Source organism: Denticeps clupeoides, chromosome 1 (assembly GCF_900700375.1).
Source record: "Denticeps clupeoides chromosome 1, fDenClu1.1, whole genome shotgun sequence".
In the NCBI taxonomy this organism is placed as follows: Eukaryota; Metazoa; Chordata; class Actinopteri; order Clupeiformes; family Denticipitidae; genus Denticeps; species Denticeps clupeoides.
Genome location: NC_041707.1, coordinates 29,287,855 through 29,310,871, shown reverse-complemented (window position 1 = coordinate 29,310,871; position 23,017 = coordinate 29,287,855). Strand labels below are relative to the sequence as shown.

The following is a 23,017-nucleotide window of genomic DNA, read 5'->3' as shown; positions in this document are numbered from 1 at the left end:
AATAGCAAAACTGCAGCAGGTATATAGTTACTTTCCTAATATGTAAGTTGACTTGTTGAATTGGCTGTAAATCGTGGCTGAACAACAGAACATGAACAACAGAAGACACCCCATGCATAATTTGAATAATTTATTAAGCATTAGAATTAAAATATGTTACCTGGCATCAGAGCACAGTATCAATAAATAAAGGTTTTTGCCACCTGCAAAGCATGAAAAAGGCACAAGTAGTGTTCAACTGAGCCACAACATTAATTCACACAAAAAAAAGCAAAAATACCTTCATTCCATCAATTGGCTGACCATACAGACTGAGTAATCGTGATGAGTTTAGACTCAGTACAGGTGCAAATAAGGAATAAAAGGCATCATTTGAAATTATTGTATTTCACAAATCAAGGTCACCCCAAATGATATGCAGCACAACAGTGAAAGATGTCTACATATACACACATGTGATACAGGTGTGGACAGGAAGCTCATGTTTCATCAGCAATCTACAACCAGAGGTCTGGTGTTCATCTCTGTGACCTGGAGAAGGAGTGGGATGCTTCTGCTACCTCCTTTTCATTGCAGCCCCCCTTGGACCACGCCCGACACTACCTCCATGCTTGGGTGAAGGCTTGGAGGAGAAGAGTTTGGTCATGAACTCAGATACGTCTGGCAACTCATGGTTGGGGTTCAGCATGTGCATTGACTGCTCCATTTCCTGAAATAAATGTAATCATAATCAGTGTTAATTTTGCAAAGCACAATTGCATATGTTTACACTTTTTTTTCAGAAATCCTACTTTTATTCATTTCAATATGCAGAGCATACGTCAGACAAATAAGTTGGTAAACTTACCCTTCTCGTTTCTGGACCGTTTGTGTTGATAACTTTAGGCAAAAGCAAAATTACCACTAAAGGAAGCACCATAAACAAAACCTGCAAACGCACAAAAATACGCCAATAAACCTTAGTATGCACTGCTACCATAAGCTAATCATCAATAAAAGTGTCATTTACCATAGGGTTCATCAGAAAGTCAGCCCAGCCCCAACTCTGTCGTATTGTAAAGTACAAGTGGTGCCCTGTAGACTTCATCTGGAGAGGGTAAGGCAGACATTCAACCACTGCTGTCTTTATGTAATTGACCACACGTGCTCTGTACAAAACAACATACAAAGACTTCATTATATAATGACAGTTCTATTAATGTAAGAAGTATGTTAAGAAGTCCGCCTTTGAATTTAGACTTTACATTTACATCAGTCCTTACCTCATTTTACCTTTCGATGTAATATCCACACGAATGGGTTCAAACCTGTAGGACGGCGACACTATCTGTATCACGTACGATCCTGAAGGGATGTCATTTACCACAAAGCTTCCATCAGTTCTGCAAGAGAACCCATTTAATACCAAGGGGTGACCAGGCGGAGGTTCTATCAAACTGAATTTTATGGAGTGCTGCCACCTGAACATGTGACACATACGGAAGCGCCAGGTAGAAAGAGAATTGTGAAAATTGTCTTGCTCATTTATGTGCAATGCAATATAATAGTGCTTCCTTGTAATAATCTATTTAACAAAATGCAGGCTGTTAAAAATTACTGTTGTTTTTCCATAGTTTTTTATTACTTTTTTAGACATTGTATGACTGTCCATGTAACAGGAATGAATAACTATGCATAACTACGTATAACTATAACTATGCATAACCCTCATATTTCATTTGAAGAAAAAATTATATTCTTTGTATACATTATGCATTTTTGTTACTTGCTTATTTTTATACATCTGTGTTTAAAAATTAATTCATGTGTGGTAGCGGCTAGTGCATTCTGTGTAGATTATATCCAAATATAATCGATTAAATCCATATTTAAGAGTATTTTTCTTTTAGCAACTTAACGTAAATCAGTCTGTTATTTTCAGGGTTTGCAAGATTTGCGATGAGGCAACTTCCTAAAAGGGGACCAGCGATGAAAACCTCTAGACAGACAGACCGGAACACTACGCCCTGACTTCACCTAAAAAATCCGATGTGCTCCTCCCCATCGACCAGGACCCGGGCTGCAGAGATCCAGTCGTGAGGCTGCACCGCAGGCACCACCGCGCGGCCCTCGATCCTAAAGCTGTCCCTGTCTGTCTGCGTCTCGGGGTCCGTGTCGCTGAAAGCGGCGCACGCTGCAAACCAGACGGTGCAAAGCTGCCACCATGATAGGACACGTTCCGTCGAAGTCATATTAACCATCGACAGGTTGTTCTAAAATGTATAAAATGTAAATTAGCAATATATAAGGCTTATTTATTAAGAAATGGCAATAAAATTATATCCGACCGACACCGCAGCGCGGACGCCCAGTAATGACGTCAGACGACAACAAGTGAGGCAAATAAAAACTTTATTGACGCCTTTCACAAAGTACAGAATCTGCATTTAACACACGGAATAAGTCAACGTAAAATGTTTACTTGTTTGTTAATCATCCTTATTTGAGATTGTATTTGTACAATAAATAATAATAATGACAAAAGAATAACAGACAGACTCTTAAGGTTTAGCTAGTAACCTATTGTAAGCCTTTTCCTGTTGAATCTTTTAAATATTATGATTGATATTAATTTTTTGTTCACTCTAAAGTATATTTAATGAAATGAGAACAACTGAAATGTCATAAAATGTCATGGTAGTAACAGGTCTCTCAAGTTCTGAAGTTTGTTTTACGTGAGATTATTGGCGGCGGGGGAAGAGCAACGCATGCGCGGTGGTGGCAGCGCGGAGTGCGCATGCGGCTAAGAACCTCTGGCTGCAGCCACTGTAAGGTTGTGGCTCCATGACGCCAGGCTTGACATCAGCCTAACCCTAACCATGGATAGAGCTCGCTTATGGTGGAGATAACGTGTTTCCGCCTACTGTGGAGCTCCACACCACACAGTACACAGCAGCTGCAGCCAGACCGCAGAGGGGGGAGTGCGCATGCGCGCCGACAAGAGAGTCCATTCCCTCCGGTACGCAATCATGGAACGCGTTCTTGAAGGTTTCAGAAACACGCTGTAGAAGTTTATAATTTGTGTGAACGTGTTGAAATCCGTGGAAGCCCTGTAGTAATCATGGTTTTAAAAAGTGTGTACTCTTTCTTGTCTCTTCGTTGGATCATTTTGGAGAAATTACTTCAGCCTCAATCCACAGGGTGTGACATATATTATCCATTTTGTGTTACTGAAGCTGAATCAAACAGGACTCTATACACTGAAAAAAAGGTTAATTGGTAAGAAGTAGTAAGACTTAGATCAGAATCAGAAATCTTCAGTATATAAACAATACATTTGGTATGTGTATTGGAACAGGTTACCTTTGTTATTTCAGATGTGCTTTCTAGAAGAAAACAAAACTGAGGCACTTGTTCCCACATATCTTGAAGCTGATGCTTTAAAATTAGTAGATTTCTGTAAAGTTACAATTTAGTGAGACATGACAGAATATCTGACTGCTGACTTAAAATATAAAAAAATAACCCTATTTTTATTTCATTTGTCTTATTAGCCTAAGAGGTATACCTATCAGGTAAATAATGGCATTCCTCATTTCCAGTGAACTGAGGCCACCATTTCTTCAGAACTGACTGCATCCAGCGCAAAGCAACGCACAGGTAGCTGAAAGGTGATGCGTGGATTGGTTTTAACTTCTTCATTGAATATTTTAATTCTGTACTATTGCAGATACTGGTACTTACTCTTCAAATGTGCTCTTGAAAAGATTCTGTACCAGTGGCACGAGATCTACGCAAAATCCAATGGTTATGTTTGAAGTCTCTTCAAGACTAAAACAAATAAACACCTAGATAAATCGATTGATAGACTGATATCTCTTTGCTTGTGTATGTGTGTGTGTGTGTGTGTGTGGGGGGGGGGGGCAATACACAGGAATTTGATTACCTTTTGGTTATCACAGGTAGACAGTCCACTAGCAAGCTTGTGTCCTGCATTCTACAAAAGAGTCAACCATTAATGAATCTATTTAACAACTTGCAAAACATTCTATATGTAAGTAACATGCCTGATGTACTTGAGCAGTTCTCCCACAGTTCTTTTCCACAGGGTCAGTGCTATTTTCAGTCTAAGATGTCTCCCTGAAAGCACTTGAATCATCAGCCTGTGATCTCTGGAAACCTGGATAAATGTAACAAAACAACGAATACCTTAAATAGCAACAGCAGAGATAGCTTTAATTCTTGTTTGTATTACATGTCACCTCTTCAGTGTGGTCAGTGTTTTTGCCACCCATCTGTCCAACGTTATTGTTACTCGGTGAAAAACTTGAGCTGTTACTGTCGAACATGTCCGACGTGAATAGTTGGTTTTCCACCCCGGTCAATTCACAGGTTTTAGTAATAAGGGCTGGTCTCCTCCGACCCCCAAAACTGACAGTCAAGTGACGGGTCTTCCTCTTGCTTGACAACACCCGTTTCACCTTGCCAGGGTTGTTCCCCCGACAACTTGCTGGATTTCTAAAGGAGAAATTAAGCCCTCTTTTCTGTTTGTGAAACTGTCTTCTGTTTTCTTAGCTTAGTATTGTGATAGTTACCTCTTCTTAATTATTTCCTCTTGATTGCATAATGCTCCCTTGAAATTGAAAGTTCAAAAAAGTACATTTGATTCTTTTAGACTTTTTCAACATTTGAATAGTTTAATAACAAAAGTACATTAAGTGATATTTCAATGCATTATATAAATATTGAAACTTAATCTGCATAAACATTTCTTTCCGTATTTTTGGCAGGAAATTTATTTTACCAAACAGCAATGATCTTCAACTGTTAAGGTTTCTTCAGAACTGTTATAGTTGAGTTCATCATCGTGGTCTCCAGAAAACATAATAGGCAGACTAAAACACAGTATAGCAATGTTAATGAAATATTATCAATGTAGAAAGTTAGAATACTGCATATATGATCAAAAGTTTTTACCTGATATCCTCTCCCTGAACGTGCACAGGACTTGTAATGGGTTCTTTAAACATCTGAAAAATTGCCCTAGTACAAAAAGCCACAGAAGTAAATTTGTTTTTTTAGGTCACTGGACTTGCTGCACTTATTTTCTGTCCTGCCTGTTTAGTGGCTTATCCTGCGTTCACAGAACAATGATCACATTAAGCATGGATTAGATTTTTTTTTTTTTTAACCATTAAGAATTAGTAGGCCAGACGATGTTTTTTTAAACATCAGTTTCAGTTATATTAAAGACAAAGATTAATTGTTGCAATTACTATATAGTAATTGCATATATATATAAAAATTACAAAAATTAGAAACTTTTCCCGTAATAATTCTTCTCTCGAAGGACTTTTGGTTTGAAAAGACCTTTATTGTGACTTACAAATTAAACCGGAAGTAATTATCTGCCGTCAACACGCTTCGGAAGTGTCGTACGTTCAGTAGTTTCATGAAGCTCTCGTGTTTTCAGTGAAGGTAACTGTAGTAATGCGTCATGTAATAAAGTGATTTTATTGAGTGAGTTACACGTGTAGCGTGTTTGTAACCTTTTTCCTGCGACCACCGCTGTTCCCGTCGCTCTCATCGCACCTGACAGGTGGGATGCTGCGACGCCCTAAACCGACTGACTCGGAGGAGGACCTCCTCCGCGAGCAGCAGCGCTTTCTTTCGTCCAGTGCGCTGAAGAGACCGGACAAGCGCAGAGGCGAGGAGGGGACCGGCGACCATGAAGACCCCCAGGAGGACCCAAGAGATGTGGTCAAAATGTCAGGTAATGACGCAAACAGTACCAACGTTTTATAATATAACTTGACTAATCAGGCTGCAGTAAAAAGCGAAACTTGCGCACAACAGAAATGTTTTGAGTGTCTTGAGGTTTTTCTGAAGATCTTCCAGATGAAATTCCTTCCCTAACCCCTGCACCTCCCAAAAAGTCCCGTTTTAAGAAGGAGCATGTGCGTTTTGAGGATGATGACCCTGAGGATCATTTGAACAGACATGACATGCACATTAGTGCTGTTCTCTCCAGGATCATTGTGAGTGACATCTGCTTCACCTTTCAATGATCTCTCCCTGTCCCAATGTCTCTCTTTCCCTTTTCACACCGGTCTGACATTTAATCCCTCTGTAGGAGAGGGACACAAGTACAGTACCTGTCTGTCTTCCTGTGCTCACCGGGACTGCCTTCCCTAAAGTAATGCGCCGTTCTCATGCAGCTGAGCAGGTATCTGAGAAATATATACAGATCTTACCAAATAAGCTCTTTGGCTGAGATGCTGAATGGGAATTTGTGTTTAGGAAAAAGATTCCAGTTCAGGAAGCAAGAAGAGTATTTTTGCTCGTCAGATTGAAGCACAGAGAGTCAAAGCCGGGCTATCGTCTTTACAGACTGTCCAAAAAAACATAGCTTTTGCTTCAGCTGCCAAAACATCCTCCATCACAAATCAGCCTTCTGGTTTGAGAAGTAAGTAATCCAATATTGTATTCTTGAGGAGAGTATTTACACATAATATCTATATGAGATATTTATATTTTGTTTAAGTCATGCATTACACTATTTCAAGGTGTTCAGTATTTCATATGGGTCTTTCGTTCCATTTAAATATATCTCTATATTAGGTACATCTCCATGCGCAGTTTAGTCCAGGTATAGCTATTGTTTGTCAATTGATTGATTGACTGCTGTATGTCTGATTCAGCTATGATAGATGCAATTTCATGTTGTTGGGCTTTTTCCAATGTCACATAAACAAAGTGACTCCAACCATTGTGTTTTTTTTTTATAGTGGGTGGTCCTCTGCTGGTCTCAGGTCAGGGCCTGGGTAGCAGTGATGCTGCGCAAGAGACGATGAAGATCCACCAGGAGAACCAGGCCCGACTGCAGGAGATGAGCCAAGAGGAAATCCTAGAGGAACAGAGAAAACTGCTGCACCAGCTCGGTAAACAACAGTGGTTCACTCTGTAGACACAGACACAGAAATCACAGGAACAGTAAAAGCATAGGACCGTTAAAGCCAGTATACAGCTATAGAGGATTTGTAGAAATTGCATTTATCAAACAAAAAGAATCCATTAGTCCATCATTTATTATGTTAAACATTACGTACAAGATTTTTTCACATTAAATGGGCAGATATTGACTCAGATATTGACTTGGATTAGTCCAGTGTCTATACCATACAGGGAGTGCAGAATTATTAGGCAAATGAGTATTTTGTTTACATCATCCTCTTCATGCATGTTGTCTTACTCCAAGCTGTATAGGCTCGAAAGCCTACCAATTAAGCATATTAGGTGATGTGCATCTCTGGAATGAGAAGGGGTGTGGTCTAATGACATCAACACCCTATATCAGGTGTGCATAATTATTAGGCAACTTCCTTTCCTTTGGCAAAATGGGTCAAAAGAAGGACTTGACAGGCTCAGAAAAGTCAAAAATAGTGAGATCTTGCAGAGGGATGCAGCACTCTTAAAATTGCAAAGCTTCTGAAGCGTGATCATCGAACATTCAAGCGTTTCATTCAAAATAGTCAACAGGGTCGCAAGAAGCGTGTGGAAAAACCAAGGCACAAAATAACTGCCCATGAACTGAGAAAAGTCAAGCGTGCAGCTGCCAAGATGCCACTTGCCACCAGTTTGGCCATATTTCAGAGCTGCAACATCACTGGAGTGCCCAAAAGCACAAGGTGTGCAATACTCAGAGACATGGCCAAGGTAAGAAAGGCTGAAAGACGACCACCACTGAACAAGACACACAAGCTGAAACGTCAAGACTGGGCCAAGAAATATCTCAAGACTGATTTTTCTAAGGTTTTATGGACTGATGAAATGAGAGTGAGACTTGATGGGCCAGATGGATGGGCCCGTGGCTGGATTGGTAAAGGGCAGAGAGCTCCGGTCCGACTCAGACGCCAGCAAGGTGGAGGTGGAGTACTAGTTTGGGCTGGTATCATCAAAGATGAGCTTGTGGGGCCTTATCGGGTTGAGGATGGAGTCAAGCTCAACTCCCAGTCATACTGCCAGTTTCTGGAAGACACCTTCTTCAAGCAGTGGTACAGGAAGAAGTCTGCATCCTTCAAGAAAAACATGATTTTCATGCAGGACAATGCTCCATCACACGCGTCCAAGTACTCCACAGCGTGGCTGGCAAGAAAGGGTATAAAAGAAGAAAAACGAATGACATGGCCTCCTTGTTCACCTGATCTGAACCCCATTGAGAACCTGTGGTCCATCATCAAATGTGAGATTTACAAGGAGGGAAAACAGTACACCTCTCTGAACAGTGTCTGGGAGGCTGTGGTTGCTGCTGCACGCAATGTTGATGGTGAACAGATCAAAACACTGACAGAATCCATGGATGGCAGGCTTTTGAGTGTCCTTACAAAGAAAGGTGGCTATATTTGTCGCTGATTTGTTTTTTTGTTTTGTTTTTGAATGTCAGAAATGTATATTTGTGAATGTGGAGATGTTATATTGGTTTCACTGGTAAAAATAAATAATTGAAAAGGGTATATATTTGTTTTTTGTTAAGTTGCCTAATAATTATGCACTGTAATAGTCACCTGCACACACAGATATCCCCCTAAAATAGCTAAAAATATAAACAAACTAAAAACTACTTCTAAAAACATTCAGCTTTGATACGAATGAGTTTTTTGGGTTCATTGAGAACATGGTTGTTGTTCAATAATAAAATTATTCCTCAAAAATACAACTTGCCTAATAATTCTGCACTCCCTGTATTTGTTAGGAGCTGCAGCGGGTTGTATAGTTTTCCTCAGCTGCAGTATCTTCTAGGTTCATTTCCTGCCATGTATGAGTTGCCAGTTTTGAATATTTTTGATTGACTTAATCTGAATAGGACAACATTTTGTCCATTTGTATTTTCACAACAGTCTATTGAGTGTCATTAAGACTTTTTGTGCTATTAAGTCTTTTTGTGATTCAGACCCCATGTTGGTGGACTTTGTGAGGTCACAAAAGACCAGGAAACTCTGTGGGTCTCCAGCTGGGTCTTCTAGCACACGTAACAGGAGAGTTGAAGATCAGGGTGCCTCCCAAAAAAATGCTGCGCATGACCAGTGTGCGGTAGACACAGCACCTGTAGAAAAGGAAATGGACGTGGACATGGAGGAAGATGTGGAGACTGAAGAGACCACACCTCAGCTAATTACAGGTCAACACACTTCTCACATGTACAACATGTTTACAGCATTGCATAAGTTTATTTAGCAATATGGTGAATTCTTGAGTTACAGCGACTGTTGAGCGTAGGGTATAATGTATGATTCCCTCTCCCAGATCCAAATCTGCCTATTAAAGTAGAAAAGAAATGGGTGCATATGGACAAGTTAGAGCCTGATAAACTGGAGTGGACCAGAGACCTTCCCAGACGGAAAGGTGCAAAGAAGGTGAGGGATTGAGGAAATGCTAGAGGTGAGAATAATGCATGGCAATATTTCTTAACACTTCATACATGTGTGTGTTTGTGTTTGCGCACACGTGTGAGATAGACCATGCAGGCTCGTTTTGGCTTTGATGGCACCCTCATCCCACCATCTGAAGACCTGCCCACACATTTAGGTCTACATCATCATGGTGAGGATCCTGAGGTGGGTGAAGTGTTTACTCTCATGTACATTATGTTTTATTAAAAGACCAGGAAACAAGTGCATGATTTTACACACACAGTATATTACAATTAAGAGTAAACTTATAGTTGCTGATTGTATTTTATTTCAACCTAAGTACCTTTAAGACACTTCTCTCAAAAGATTTTGTACCTGGTTCATCATGTGTATTGTGCCCAGGCCTCATTGTTTGGTTAGGATTAAGGATCTAATAGTTCAGGATGAGAACAGTGAGAGTTTCTCTCCCTCTCAGCTGGCAGGGTATTCGTTGCAGGAGCTCTTCTTGCTCTCTCGCAGTCAGGTGACCCAGCAGCGTGTCCTGGCCCTCAGCATTCTGGCCAACATCATCACAAAGGTCAGTACCTATGACTAAGGATTCACACTGCTATTTCGTAATCTTTTATGTTGAACGGTGAACACTTCACATAAGGTCTTTACCCCAAGTCATATCTTCAGTTTGAAACCATATAAAATATGGTCTTCACTCACATTCCAGGCACATGCAGGGGCCTTTGCATCAGATCTTAAAGGGAGCATCCTGCTGACTCTGCTAGATGCCGGACTGCTCTTCTTGCTGCGTTTTTCTCTGGATGACTCTGTGGAGGGGGTCATGTCAGCTGCTATCCAGGCCATGCGAGCCTTGCTGGTGTCACCTGGAGATGAGGTGAGAGTTTCAGGGGAGTATTTTTGATCTGGCACTATGTACTAAGCATGGGGCTCGTCTGCTAGTTGGAAATAGCTTGGAAAATGTTACACTGTATAAAAGTTTTTGCTGGTGTGTAATTATTTCTGTCAATGAGAACACAATATTCAATGATGCTTTTAAACAGTCTAAAATGAGAGTAGCCTGATGATTGACAGGTCTCAAGAAATGACCTAAGGGCAAGAAGACATTTTTGAGCATAAAACTAATCCAGGTCTAACAGCTAGAGTGAAGTGAAGTGATTGTCACTTACGTAGAGTAACGTAGAGCCTGAGTTGTGTTGGCTCTAGATTAATCTGGGCTTTACTTTGTGCTGCTCAGGATGCTCTGAACACCACCTTTCCATGGTTTCTGGGGATGTACTGCTTTCCTCTGTTGCCCACTACAAAAGAGGAGGAGGATGAGGAGGATGAAGGGATTGGAGAGTTTACGAAGGAAACGGCAAATGAGAAAGAAGAGAGAAAGTCTGATCATGATGTAGCTCGGCAGGATATGGTGAAGGTGACCCCTGCCTCATTTTATTGTCTTGCACTGTTTTTCACATTCTGTTTCCCCTTTTTCTCCATGTTTGTGCTGAAATGTGTGTGGCCATAATATAAAAGGCGGCAGACTGATGTCCAGTCATCTATCTCGGACTGACGTCATACTTCCTCTCAAATTGTCTACAGACGCAGCCAATAACTGTGGCCACTTTGAACATTTTGAACCTCCTTTTTTTCTATTTTGGATTTTATTATATGTGATATTATCCTTGTTAAAGTTTGTATTTCTCTGTGACTTTCAGGGCCTATTGAAGATGAAGTTGCTGCCACGATTACGCTACATCCTGGAGGTCGTGCGTCCTTCTCCACGTGTGGTGTTGGACATGCTGGAATTGCTGGTTCGCATTGCTCGCCACTCCACCTCAACAGCCACACAGGTACACACACACCTCCCAGCAGACAGGGAAGCACACACTTATTGCATTTACTAGGGTGGTAGTAGGTTAGTGGGTAACACACTCGCCTATGAACCAGAAGACCCAGGTTCAAATCCCACTTACTACCATTGTGTCCCTGAGCAAGACACTTAACCCTAAATTGCTCCAGGGGGACTGTCCCTGTAACTACTGATTATAAGATGCTCTGGATAAGGGCGTCTGATAAATGCTGTAAAATGTAAACTGTAAAATGTAAATGTGATTCTTTGATATGTGGGTTACACTTAGATCCTCGACTGCCCAGGCTTGATGGAGACAGTGATGGCAGAATTCCTGCCTATCAGTTGGGCTCCACCCTCATCTGCTGTACCTTCTCTGTATGAGCGGCCCGTTGCCATGGCGATTAAGCTTCTCCGAGTGCTGGGTACAGCAGGGCGGCACATTTGTGCACGACTGGTGCGTATGCCACTACTGTTTCACAATGATTGTGACATATGTCCTCATACAAGTACAGTCTGTACTGTTTGCTTTTTGTATTTGTATAACATTTTATGAAGTACAGTAAAATATTCATACTTTTGTCTTAGTTGCCAGTAAATAAGTAAAAAAAATAAAATAATTTGACTTGTCTCTGGTCTTAGCTTAACTCCCTTGGTGGTAAGGAACGCTTGTCCCGCCTGCTTGTGGTGGAACCTCAGGAACTGATGCTGGAAACAGAGGAAGCTTTTCAGTGCAGCACAGAGGCCTTTCGGCTGTGGGCTGTGGCAGCCAGTTATGGTCAGTCCTGCAGCCTTTATGGGTGAGCATGTGCAAAGTTCTAAAGAAATTTTTTTTCTCGTTGTTCCTTCACAGCTCAGATTGGGAAACTTCATCTCTGCTAGACATTATAGAGTCAACAGAACACTGAACACAAGAGAAACTGCCATGCATGTAAACTGAAGTCACAGATTTGCTGTATTAACGTTGTCAGTGCTCTGTAGACCTCATAATTGAGTTAGCAGAGAGATTATAACGGGAGCCTCAAGGAATTGGCTTTCATGGCTGAGCTGCTACAATAAAACCTTAATTCAGCCTCCGCAATGTACTAATGAAGCAGAATGCATCTATTGTTTCCTTAAGCTTGAAGTGAATAATTATTTTTTGTCATTGGGGAAAAGGAGATAAAATAAAATCTAGTGAAATTTCATGATGTAAAATTGAATCTAATACCATGTTGTGCTTGATGCTATCTCTTCTTCTCACCTACATCTTTATTTAGAGACCTGTACCCAGTTCTGGTGAATGCTCTGCAGTCTGTTAACCAATCCCAGATGTCAACAGACCATGCCCTACTCTCCCTGATGCTCCAGCGGGCTCAGGCTATTCTGGTTCTGCTCACTCAGGTCACACACACTGCTGGCTGCCATGAGGAGCTGCAGGCTGGCCTGGTCAGGTGAGACTGCAGGAGTCTCTTTTCTGTCAACCTGACAGGAGGGAGGGTCTGATGCTGCCAGTCTCTTATGGTGTTTCATATTCACTCCATCCTGTGCCTAACGTGGCTGGATAAGGTGATTTTGTCAGATGCAACATGACTCTGAATTGGTCCATTTTGGGACAATATAGCCACCACAATATACCAGAATAATGTGTGTATTTGTCCTTCATTATTAGGTATATTACATTATTTCCAACCTTTCTAACCTTTGATTTGCTCCTGTAGAATTAATGGGTAATTTTCATATATATATATATATATATTTTTTTTTATTTATACCTCAATGTAGGTCTCAGGGAGCTGAGTCCCTTCCACCTCCTCCAGTGACGTGGGCTCATGTGGCGGGGCTGCAGCCCACTGTAAAAGGTCTGCTGAAGGCATCACAAAAGAGGCTTGGTGATGCAGGGCAGACAGAGGCATCCATACTGCCCTCATACCTGCTATACCTGGGAGCATTTTACTCGCAGCTTTATGTGCAGGTAGTCATGGCAGCAATGATATAAAAAGTGTGTTGTTGGCGAAATTAGCATCAAACATTGAGATACTTGGTATTTTTTGGACTTTTGACTCAGCGCTGTTCTTTGTCTCAGAGCTCATTTAAGCCAATTGAATGTCTGCAAGAACTGGAGTCTCTAACATCAGAGGTGCTCCTACCACTGCAGTCCCATCAGGTTGTGCAAAAAATGATGTACAGCCTCAGGTATGGTGTGAATATTAGTCAGCATTCCTGTATCTATTGTTATAAAATACAAATTCATTTGATGAATATTGATCATGGGTCAGGCTATGCTTATTTTTTCTTAAATGAATCTGGGGACATGCAGGAAATCTGTCAGCTCTGGGTTCTCACATTCCTGATTTGTCTGCAGGACATACTCGGCTATATGTAACTCTCATTCGTGCATTCCTGGGTCAGAGTTGGTGCCCAGTCTTCCTGGGTTGGGATTCTTTGGGGAGAAGACTCATCCGAGCCTGTCTGACCCAGCCTCTCCATTCCCCCTTCTGACAGCCCTGTGTTACCTGCTCAACTCTGTCATTGCCATCCACAGAGGCCTAATCACTAAGGTACTCTGCTTTACACTATGGTTGCAGTTTAAATTGATCATTAGGCTTTGTTGCAGGAATAAGGAGTAAAGTAAAATTTTTAATAATTAATTCCAACAGTCCCACACAGGGTGGTAGTAGCCTAGTGGGTAACACACTCGCCTATGAACCAGAAGACCCGGGTTCGAATCCCACTTACTACCATTGTGTCCCTGAGCAAGACACTTAACCCTAAGTTGCTCCAGGGAGACTGTCCCTGTAACTACTGATTGTAAGTCGCTCTGGATAAGGGCGTCTGCTAAATGTAAATGTAGGTATAAGTGTTGTTGATCAACACGTCCTGTTTGCCATAAACTGGAAGTCGTGTCACTGTTTTTCCAGGAAAAAATTTAATTAACTTACTGGTTCTCGCATGACTGAACTAAAAAATAAATTTGTGCTCATTTTCACATCTAATCTCTGAGCAACTTTACACGTTAATGCTTTACACGTTTGGATGCCATAATGGTCAGCTGAGTACCTTTTTTAGGGGAGGGGTGGGGAATATAAAAAATATTTACGTACAAACAGTTTTTTGGTCATTCCGCTTCCCCGTTCAGAGGGTGGCAGCTCAGACGGTCGGATCTGGAATTTGGCCCCTTATGTTATCACAAGGGGGAAGGTTACCTCCCATTTCTCATGCTTTGTCTGCCCAGATAATTCCCCACCCCTCCCCTAAAAAAGGAGATTAGATGTGAAAATGAGCATAAATTAATTTTTTAGTTCTCTCTCTCTCTCTCTCTCTCTCTATATATATATATATTTTTTTTTTTTTTTTTCAATTCTGTTGACAAGACAGGATGAATGGAAATGAAAGATTGCTATGGTCACCTTTTCCAGTTTACTCCCCTGCTGATGTCTGAGTCTCTGGTGAGGTACATGCAGGCGTGTGCGCAGTCCAGGCCAACCCTCTCCCACTGCAGCCCCTTGCAGCTGAGACATGAGCATCATCTCCTCTACTTGCTCCTGAGACTCGCCCATAGAATGGTAAACTTGTTTTCGTATTCACCAATTCTTCACTGAATCTCTGTATAGCCCTTGTGTAACAAGGGCTATACAATCTAATGTTTGTTGCAACATGGCCAAAAGGGTGAGGTCTACTGCATAAACGCTGCATGAAATCAAACATATTAGTGGGAAAGACTACATGCAATCAGACGTGTAACAATAAAATGTATTTCTTATTTAGCTCAAAATCACAGTAAAAAAAACGCTTGTCCCAATGGGCTTTGTTAGAACCCACAGTTGACACCCCCCAGTATTTGATTCTTTCTGCACAAAAAACAAAACACTCTTGGAGGGGAAAAAGAGTGAGTCAGAGAGGGACCCCCTTCCAGGGTAGATTGAATGTGCAATAGGTGCCAGAGCAGGGTTGAAATGGATTTGTCCAAGAAAACAGTGCAATTGGTGTAATAACAAGGTTGATAATAATTAGTCCAACATGGTGCATTGGAGGTGGTTCTACTGGACAAAGTAAATTGGTGTTCTATAAATTAGAGACGAGTCCTGGTCCTCTGCCTTTGGTGACAGCAGTCTTGTTCTATATTTGTTCAATATTTATATGTGTTGTATGAATTATGTTTATCTAACACTTTTAGGTTCCTGTTGACCCAGATGTAGCCAAATATGCCTCTCTGTTCCATCAAGTTGCCTTAGTGATGCTCCCATCATTACAGCCAGGAAGTGAATATATGGCCCATGAGCTGATGTCTGTCATTATCTTCAACCAGGACTTCATACCGTGAGTTTCTCAGGACAGAACTGGGTGTTTAGGGTTGATCTTTTTGTTTAGTTCACCTTCTTAGGATTTGGAATGCCAGTCTTTACCAGATAGGGCTACCATAGGGTTGTGCAGACTTCAGGAAAATACATTTTTTTATGTATTCTTGCAGAATGGAACACACACAAAGAACATACACATTTTGTACAGAAACTTTGGGGTTATATGACACTTAATGAAAAATACAAGTGGTCTTTAAGTTGTGTGTGATTAAGTCTCTGTACAAAGGTTTGTAGTTGCTTTGTAGCAAATACAAGAACTTGGCACATATTGAATACAAAAATGTTTTTATAGGTAATTAATTACATGAATGTTTTACAAATAATGTTTTAACATACACCAGTTTTTTTTATCTGATAACTCTTCAGATTGACAGAAATTTCCACGTACACTTGCAGAAACATCTTTTGTTTAACTATTTTTTAATAATATTTATGTATCAAGCCAATAATTAAGTTATGTTGAGTTTACGTAAGTGTTTTAATACATATATATATATATATATACACACACACACACACACACACACACACACACACCTCTTAATATATTAAGGTTGCTTTGGGGCAGTGGTGGCCTAGTGGTTAAGGAAGGTTGCCAGTTCCAATCCCGATCCGCCAAGGTATTACTAAGGTGCCACTGAGCAAAGTACCATCCCCACACACTGCTCCCCAGGCGCCTGTCATAGCTGCCCACTGCTCACTAAGGGTGATTGGTTAAAAGCAGAGAACAAATTTTGTGACAATGACAATCACTTCACTTTCACTAAAGTGCTTCACTGAGCTGAAATCTTATTCCATAATGGATTTTTTTTTTCCTCAGAATTTTACACACAACACCCCACAATGACAATGTGAAAAAAGTTGCCAAATCTATTAAAAGAATTTTTCTCAGTTTCTCACAGTGGGCTGAATTCAGAGGAAAAGGATGTAATAAGGATGTGGAATATGGATGTGACATGAAAAATTGATACTCTGTGAATACTGATTACACTGTACATAAGGCTAGGGAGAATTGTTGGTTCCTCCACCTTTACTTGAAACACTACAGATGTCCCAATGACCACTTTTTTTTTTGACAATCTGACCAAGATTGGTCATTTTTTCCCACCCAAGATGGCATTCATTCTGTGGCAGTATTCTGCAAACCCTGCTGTGTCTGTTTTTAGGGAAGGCAGATCGTTTTTATGGACCATATTTTCGTGCATGCTGTGTATGTCTACTGGATTTGCTGAAATAATAATATAGAAACATGTAAGAACCAGTTTACTATTTGGCACCCAGTCCTTGTTTTGTTTCTAATTTTTTCCAGATCCCAAAAGAATCTTAGTGGTCTTTTCTAAACAAGTTTCAAAATGGAGGAGACCATAGGGATGATTGACAGCTGTACTTCCTCATTCTAGATGGTTTAAAATTGAGGCATTTTCAAACCACTGAAAATTATAAGTCTTATATTCAGTCTCATGTTGAAAATAAAAAATCATTCCAATCATAAGACCTGTCATAGTTATTACACGATTGCCTGGTTGCGGTGATTTCAGCTGTGGAAAGACAACCGCAGCTACAATTCCTTTTCAGCAATTGGCTGCTGCTCAGGCATTTAGCAGGCTGACTAAATTTAAGGTTAAATCTTTGGTTATGCAGACAGCCTATCTATTATTGTATAATATTATATAATGACAATATTTCAAATGATGTAATATGTACTTTCAGATTCAGAAATTCTTGTTACTATGGCAAGGATAAGTAATGAATTTTTACCAACTGTATTGTCAGAATATGTGTATTAAAATGTAGTATTTCTTTATTTGCTTCTCTCCTCTCTGTTAAGTGAATGCATCAGTGGTGGTCCAGAGGCAGCTGCACTGGCTGAGCTTCGTTTGCAAGAGGGGTTCAGCACTCCACAAGCCCCTCCTTTGGCCCCTCTCCTCCGGGAGGTGTGTTTGCAGCTTTCATCTGTACGGGGCTGCTACCTCACTCACCTGGCCTACTGCAAGCCTGCAGTCCTCTCCTCTCGAGATACTCACCTTGGCAGGACCCCCTGGGTGCAGTCACTGCTCCTTCCTAACCTCTCGTTGGGCCCTGCTCTTCCCTCTGATTGGCCCTTCCTACCACTCATTAGCCTCTATGAGCGAATGGGCCGCTCAGATGGTGGTGGAGTCCAGACTGATTCCCTGCCAGCCGGTTCACTGGTATCTGTCATTTACTGCCTACAGTGGCATCTCCTTCTGGAGAGTTGGCGGGAGGGCTCTCTGGCCATGGTACCCCCTGTGGCCAAACTGGCTCGACTGGCCTGCATTTTCCTTTCCTCCAGTGACCTCTTCCTGGAACCCCCAGTGCAACGGCTGATGTGGGCCCTGTTTGGGGGCCTGACAAGGCCAGCCAAGCTCGCTGGCCTGGACTTGACCACCCCCCCACCTGGACTGGCCTCCTTCCATGACCTATATTCTGCTTTGCTGGACCAGTTTGAGGCGGTGTCATTTGGGGATGAGCTTTTCGGCTGCTTCCTGCTGCTGCCCCTACAGAGGCGTCACAGTGTCACCATGCGTCTGGCTGTGTTTGGAGAGCATGTTGGCCTGCTGCGCTCTCTGGGTGTCTCAGTGCAAAAGGTATCCACATTTTTTCTTTCTCTCCTAAAAACTCTCCCCTGGGGATAGACAACTTCAGATGACACATATCCCAAGTGACAATACTAACAGACCGATGTGTCTTTGTCATTGGCAAATGCTCTACTGACAAGCTGAACACATCTCATTAACACCCTTGCTTAGTCAGATTTATTTTCATTATGTTTGTAATTATCCATGGTTTAACAAGTAGAACCATTTGGGCCACATTACTACATGAGAGATATGAAGATGAAGATGCTCTCATTTTATGTACATTTGAAAAGCAGATTAATTATGTATGCCAGCAATATTCTTGACTAAATTACCTCTCATGTATATTATCCCATATCGTATAATTTTGGTCTGCTTGGATTGTTCAATTTTAGTTTTATATTTTGCAAAAATCTAGTACTAGTTTATCTAGCTTACCACATGGTGGCACTCATTTACTCACTAACTTGCTAAAGTTCAGTTAACCTTAATTTGCAGCCCATCATGTTTTTTAGAGCTTTTCTTCACATATGATTCACATTTTTCATTTCACTCATTGTGGAATTATTCTTATAGCCCAAAAGACATCTTTTAATCTTCATCTGAAATCCTCATGAAAATATAAACGGTATTTTACATTGAATTTAGCTTCATTGAAAGACAGAAACTATTGGAATCTGATATCAGTTGTAGTCTCAGTGATTTTTGTGCTTGCACGTACATCCTTATAGATGTGTAGTTTATGTGTAGTTCTGTGCAAAAGGTTTAGGAAGTAGTAAAACAAATTACAGATAAACTAATTATAATCCTAACAGTAATTGCTGAAGAATGAACAGCCTGAAAAAGTAAAACGCACAAATAAAATAGTGAACGTGGCCATTTAATTGGATTAGTATTTTTTGTGGATAAGTATTTTTTTAAGTTTTGGTACGGCATGATATCGGTGTTAATTTTGGCTTTAAATTTGTTTGTGCTGGATGCAGCATCCAGATGTTGGTTTCAAACAATTATGCTATATAATCTGTCCATTGTGGACCAGAACCAAGGGGGAAAAAAAACACATCACACAAAATGCGCAAAAGCTTGTTCTCACAAATAACCCCTTGTGACCCAGCAACAGGTGAACCTGCAGCGCATCAGTCCGTCTTACAAATAAGGATGCATAAACAAGTGTAGTCAGGTCAGGGGCCGCTGATGTTTGTTGGTGTACCGAATGGTTTGTAGGTGTAATATGGTAGAAATCTCATCGTCAGTAGTGCTGGGTCCGTTCTCCAGGTACAAAATATGATGTTGTGTGTAGTTTATTTAATGCCACAGGATGTGGCATTCTGGATGTACCGTTGAACATTTCCACCTACTTCTCATCTGACTTCAGTGAACACACTATGAGCACTAGTTTTGAACTGGTGGTAAGCAAGGCACTGCATGCTAAGTATGAGATCAAAGAGCATTGTGAGGATTTAAAAGTGCATTGTTATTTGTAAAGCACCTAAAATATGGAAGTAGTGTACATGGGAGCTGTTGGCCAAATGATTGTTTTTTATATGACCAAGAAAATTACACTAATAAAGAGAATGGTTGTTTTCTCTTCTTCAAAATAACTACTTGGAAAAAACAGCGCTCTATTATTTTTTATTTAGTGGCATGAAAATACAGGTAGTTTCACGGAATAACATAGTTGCTTTATGATGCCAATTTGATAAACCTAATGCCCTTTGCTCAGTGTCTTTTCAGAGCAAGCAACCTTTACACAGGCATCTCTGGAAAAAATTGCTTTTTAAAAAATAAATAAATAAATATTTTAAAAAAAGGAAGGTAAAATCTGTCCATAGTCTGTGATGAATTAATACACTGTGAAGTGATTGTTCATGTAAGATTTGCTTATGTAAAAACATTTAAAGAATTTAAATTAAGTCTAGTGTTACAGAATTAAGGAGTCCCTGTTCTGTACACATTACACTCTACACTTTTTTTCTTGAAACTAGCAACTGCATCCCATATGCTGGTTGGTCGTTGATTGGTGTCGTTTTCACTCCTATTCAGCTTCCTATTCCTCTGGAGAACTACATCCTGCCTCCAGAGGACTCCCTTCCCCTGCTGTGGCTTTATTTCCGTACCCTGGTGATGAAGTCTCTACGGAGGGCTTGGTGCCCAGTGCTGTATTCGGTTGCTGTGGCGCACGTCAATGCTTTCATTTTCTCACAGGACCCGGCACCTCAGGTGTGTATTACATTCGCTACACAGGACTGCAGAAGCAATAACTGTGATTGACTACTTGCCTGTTGCAGTTTATCATAATTGTAGCGAATTGGCTTCCGTAGTCCCACTGGCTAATTTTAGGATTCTTCCTAATTAAAAAAATTAAGTTCATCATAATTGCATATATCCAACACATTGTGCAGCCCTGCTTCATAAACATACAATTTATACACAGACTATGCCATGCCAGGTCAGATTAAAGAACACAAACACATAGAAATAATTAACCCTCTACAGATGCATGCCAGATCAGATCAGACTGGCCTGAGATCAGTAGCATTACCCTGTATGTTTTCTGGTCCGGACTAATGGTAAGGGATTGTCTATTTTTTGTTGAGCGTGGGTTTGTTTGGCCACAGCTTTAAGTAGGTATTTAAAAGAAAGTTTATTAAATGCAAAAACACAGCTTTTTTTGTTCTGGAGCTTCTAGCACATTGCTGCCACACTACAACTGCAATTACACACTTAAATAAATAATATATAATTACTGCTATTGTTTACGGCACTGTTATTTCTAAGCGATGTCACAATCACCTATGATCCATCAACTAAGGCTTTTCAATGAAGATCCCATAAAATACCTATGTGATGAATATTCATCACCACATTATGTTTATATATTTGTATTTAAGGCATCAATGTACATCCTCATTGTTCACCAGCACAGTTAAGGCCTTACAATTGTGTCAGGAAAGTTCCTTGATCTCCTGTGTACTGTCTGTTTGGTTTGTAGAATAATCCTGCAGAGCTTTACATCTGGAATGAATTTCAGTTTGGATTATAACACCAAGAACCTGACTCAAATTCACTGTCAGAATTCTGAAAATCACTTCTTATAATTAATCCCTTACAGTAAATTTTAACTTTACTTACCTGTTCATGTGTACTATTACTGTTCTGACATGCTGTCATCCTCAGTACGTACAGATTGGTTATTTTTTGTTTTGTTTTTTTTATGTAGCCAATAAATGTGGTATGGTTGTTCACACTTTAATTGCTCTTAATGGGTTTTATATAAAGATACAAAATTTCAATTGCTACCACAATGTGAATAAATCACACTTTGTATGTTATTAAAAAAATCTGTTTTGCTGAAACACTTACACACAAACCATCTCAGAGCTGCGGTATTTCATGTCTCGAAATACCACTGTCTACCTCAAGAACCAAGAGTGAATTGCTGTAATGCACACAGTCCTGCCTGTGCTTAAAAAACACGTTCTGATTACTGTGAGAATCTAACATGTTCATAGTTATACTGAACACAGCTGACCTAAGATAGCAGAGAAAACCACTGCTGGTATGTGTTCACCAGTATTGCAGCCCCTACACTCACATAATGACTTTCAAATAATTGTTAATTTCCTTGTTTATTACAAAAGGGCATGGACACTGCAGATTTTGATTGCGTTTTAATTCTCTGTATGGAAAAAAATATTGTTCCTCTAAATAGTTTTTGCTGTGAGTCATGTACCTGATGCTCATCCCTCTTTTCTGTTTGGCATAGGAGGTAGAGGCAGCTCGTCAGAGCATGCTGAGGAAGACGTACTACCTAACAGATGAGGTTAAGAACCTTCCATCTCTTTCATTTAGTCCCTGCAGCATCTTTATTGTTCTTGTTCACACATCATTCAACCATGCCTCCATTTATCTTTTTTTTTCTTTGAGCTCTGTATCGGTCTCAGGTTTCTCATTTTTACACCCTCACTCTTACTTTGTTGTTCTGACATCTGTTTCTTCTTTTTCAGGTCCTGAGAGCCCACCTGCTGCTCTATAAACTTCCCCAGCAGCACAGTGATCTGGGCTTCATCACCTACGAGGAGCTCCCGCCCATCCGGTCTTGTTGGCTTGAGAAAACACTGTGTATTAAGGAGGTACAGGAGGCCAAAGCAGACAAGCCTGAGGCCTGTGAAACATGAGCGCTTGAACAGGACTGATCTCAGGGGTCCTGCAGGCCCTCAGTCTAGAATGGCAGAGACTGAAACTCCACTCTAACTAAGATCCATGGTTCATGTGGATGCCTCAGTAAAATTGTTCGCTAATGTCCTGCTCAGACTGGAGAATGATTATTTTCTAAGTAAAAATATTTCATAACAGTTGTGTGTGTGTGTGTGTGTGTGTGTGTGCCTATACAGTATTGATTTCTGATTTTAGAGCAATTTGTAAAAAAAATGTTGCAGTTTTAGTTTAATGAAAATAAAGGAGCAATTAAAATGGCAAAATTATACATATTTTGTAGAAATCATTAAATTCAACACCTGTTAAAATGAATGAAACATCAGGCACAACACAGCTGGTTGTGCCTGGATAGCAGAATACAAGTTGGTATAGTCTTTTAACAGTTTACCTGTAGAATCTTATGGTTATGACAGGCCTGTCCACGACTAGTTTTTTAACTTGTAGCATGACTGCATTCACCTTCTCATTTAAAAAAAAATTATTTTTTTTTTACAAACTTTAAAAGAAATGTTAAAATATGACTAACACAAGTTAATGTGAGTATGTCTGCGTGGAATTAAACAACATACAAAAGCATCTTCGACTACTTTACAAACAGAAGTAAAGAATTGTGTTTTGCAAAGTTCTGCT

General features: G+C 40.4%; 3 protein-coding genes across 6 annotated transcripts; 1 reads left to right on the top strand and 2 right to left on the bottom strand.

The window, feature by feature from the left end:
- Positions 1–115: 115 nt before the first annotated feature.
- LOC114787522 (ER membrane protein complex subunit 7-like) lies at positions 116–2,353 on the bottom strand. Its single transcript, XM_028975119.1, has 6 exons — positions 2,328–2,353; positions 2,017–2,252; positions 1,263–1,382; positions 1,010–1,148; positions 848–928; positions 116–709 (listed from the first exon to the last, which is right to left on the bottom strand). The coding sequence occupies exons 2-6, from the start codon at positions 2,238–2,240 to the stop codon at positions 557–559; spliced, it is 717 nt and encodes a 238-aa protein (XP_028830952.1). The 5' UTR covers positions 2,241–2,252; positions 2,328–2,353; the 3' UTR covers positions 116–556.
- rpap1 (RNA polymerase II associated protein 1) lies at positions 2,240–22,653 on the top strand. 4 transcript variants are annotated; one of them, XM_028975080.1, is made up of 25 exons: positions 2,240–2,998; positions 5,579–5,752; positions 5,869–6,017; positions 6,113–6,205; positions 6,280–6,445; positions 6,768–6,920; positions 8,930–9,157; positions 9,283–9,392; positions 9,495–9,593; positions 9,865–9,966; positions 10,108–10,275; positions 10,636–10,815; positions 11,099–11,233; positions 11,522–11,689; positions 11,875–12,032; positions 12,492–12,665; positions 12,997–13,186; positions 13,298–13,407; positions 13,577–13,772; positions 14,631–14,777; positions 15,389–15,531; positions 17,401–18,178; positions 20,213–20,389; positions 21,936–21,992; positions 22,177–22,653. In XM_028975080.1, the coding sequence occupies exons 2-25, from the start codon at positions 5,584–5,586 to the stop codon at positions 22,345–22,347; spliced, it is 4,221 nt and encodes a 1,406-aa protein (XP_028830913.1). In that variant the 5' UTR covers positions 2,240–2,998; positions 5,579–5,583; the 3' UTR covers positions 22,348–22,653. The 4 variants fall into 4 exon arrangements, with proteins under 4 accessions (XP_028830913.1, XP_028830923.1, XP_028830904.1 ...); XM_028975071.1 differs by lacking the exon at positions 2,240–2,998 and adding an exon at positions 5,326–5,457; XM_028975090.1 differs by lacking the exon at positions 2,240–2,998 and having other exon boundaries at positions 5,312–5,752; positions 5,916–6,017.
- On the bottom strand, positions 2,375–5,113 carry LOC114787517 (KATNB1-like protein 1). The gene is made up of 10 exons (XM_028975108.1): positions 4,957–5,113; positions 4,784–4,874; positions 4,575–4,612; positions 4,242–4,497; positions 4,047–4,159; positions 3,926–3,976; positions 3,724–3,810; positions 3,548–3,643; positions 3,343–3,436; positions 2,375–3,239 (listed from the first exon to the last, which is right to left on the bottom strand). The coding sequence occupies exons 1-10, from the start codon at positions 5,007–5,009 to the stop codon at positions 3,207–3,209; spliced, it is 912 nt and encodes a 303-aa protein (XP_028830941.1). The 5' UTR covers positions 5,010–5,113; the 3' UTR covers positions 2,375–3,206.
- Positions 22,654–23,017: the final 364 nt, after the last annotated feature.

Bases quoted from the DNA above. Each gene is read 5' to 3' on its own strand.
- LOC114787522 (XM_028975119.1), bottom strand. From the start codon at position 2,240: ATGGTTAATATGACTTCGACGGAACGTGTCCTATCATGGTGGCAGCTT. The intron at 1,383-2,016 runs GTGAAGTCAGGG...GTTCTCTTGCAG, and splicing joins GAGCACATCGGATTTTTTAG to AACTGATGGAAGCTTTGTGG. The intron at 1,149-1,262 runs GTAAGGACTGAT...TGTTTTGTACAG, and splicing joins ACATCGAAAGGTAAAATGAG to AGCACGTGTGGTCAATTACA.
- LOC114787517 (XM_028975108.1), bottom strand. From the start codon at position 5,009: ATGTTTAAAGAACCCATTACAAGTCCTGTGCACGTTCAGGGAGAGGAT. The intron at 4,613-4,783 runs GTAAAATAAATT...TTCAATTTCAAG, and splicing joins TTGAAGATCATTGCTGTTTG to GGAGCATTATGCAATCAAGA. The intron at 3,644-3,723 runs GTAAGTACCAGT...ATCACCTTTCAG, and splicing joins TTCAAGAGCACATTTGAAGA to CTACCTGTGCGTTGCTTTGC.
- rpap1 (XM_028975080.1), top strand. From the start codon at position 5,584: ATGCTGCGACGCCCTAAACCGACTGACTCGGAGGAGGACCTCCTCCGC. The intron at 13,773-14,630 runs GTACTCTGCTTT...CACCTTTTCCAG, and splicing joins ACAGAGGCCTAATCACTAAG to TTTACTCCCCTGCTGATGTC. The intron at 15,532-17,400 runs GTGAGTTTCTCA...CTCTCTGTTAAG, and splicing joins TTCAACCAGGACTTCATACC to TGAATGCATCAGTGGTGGTC.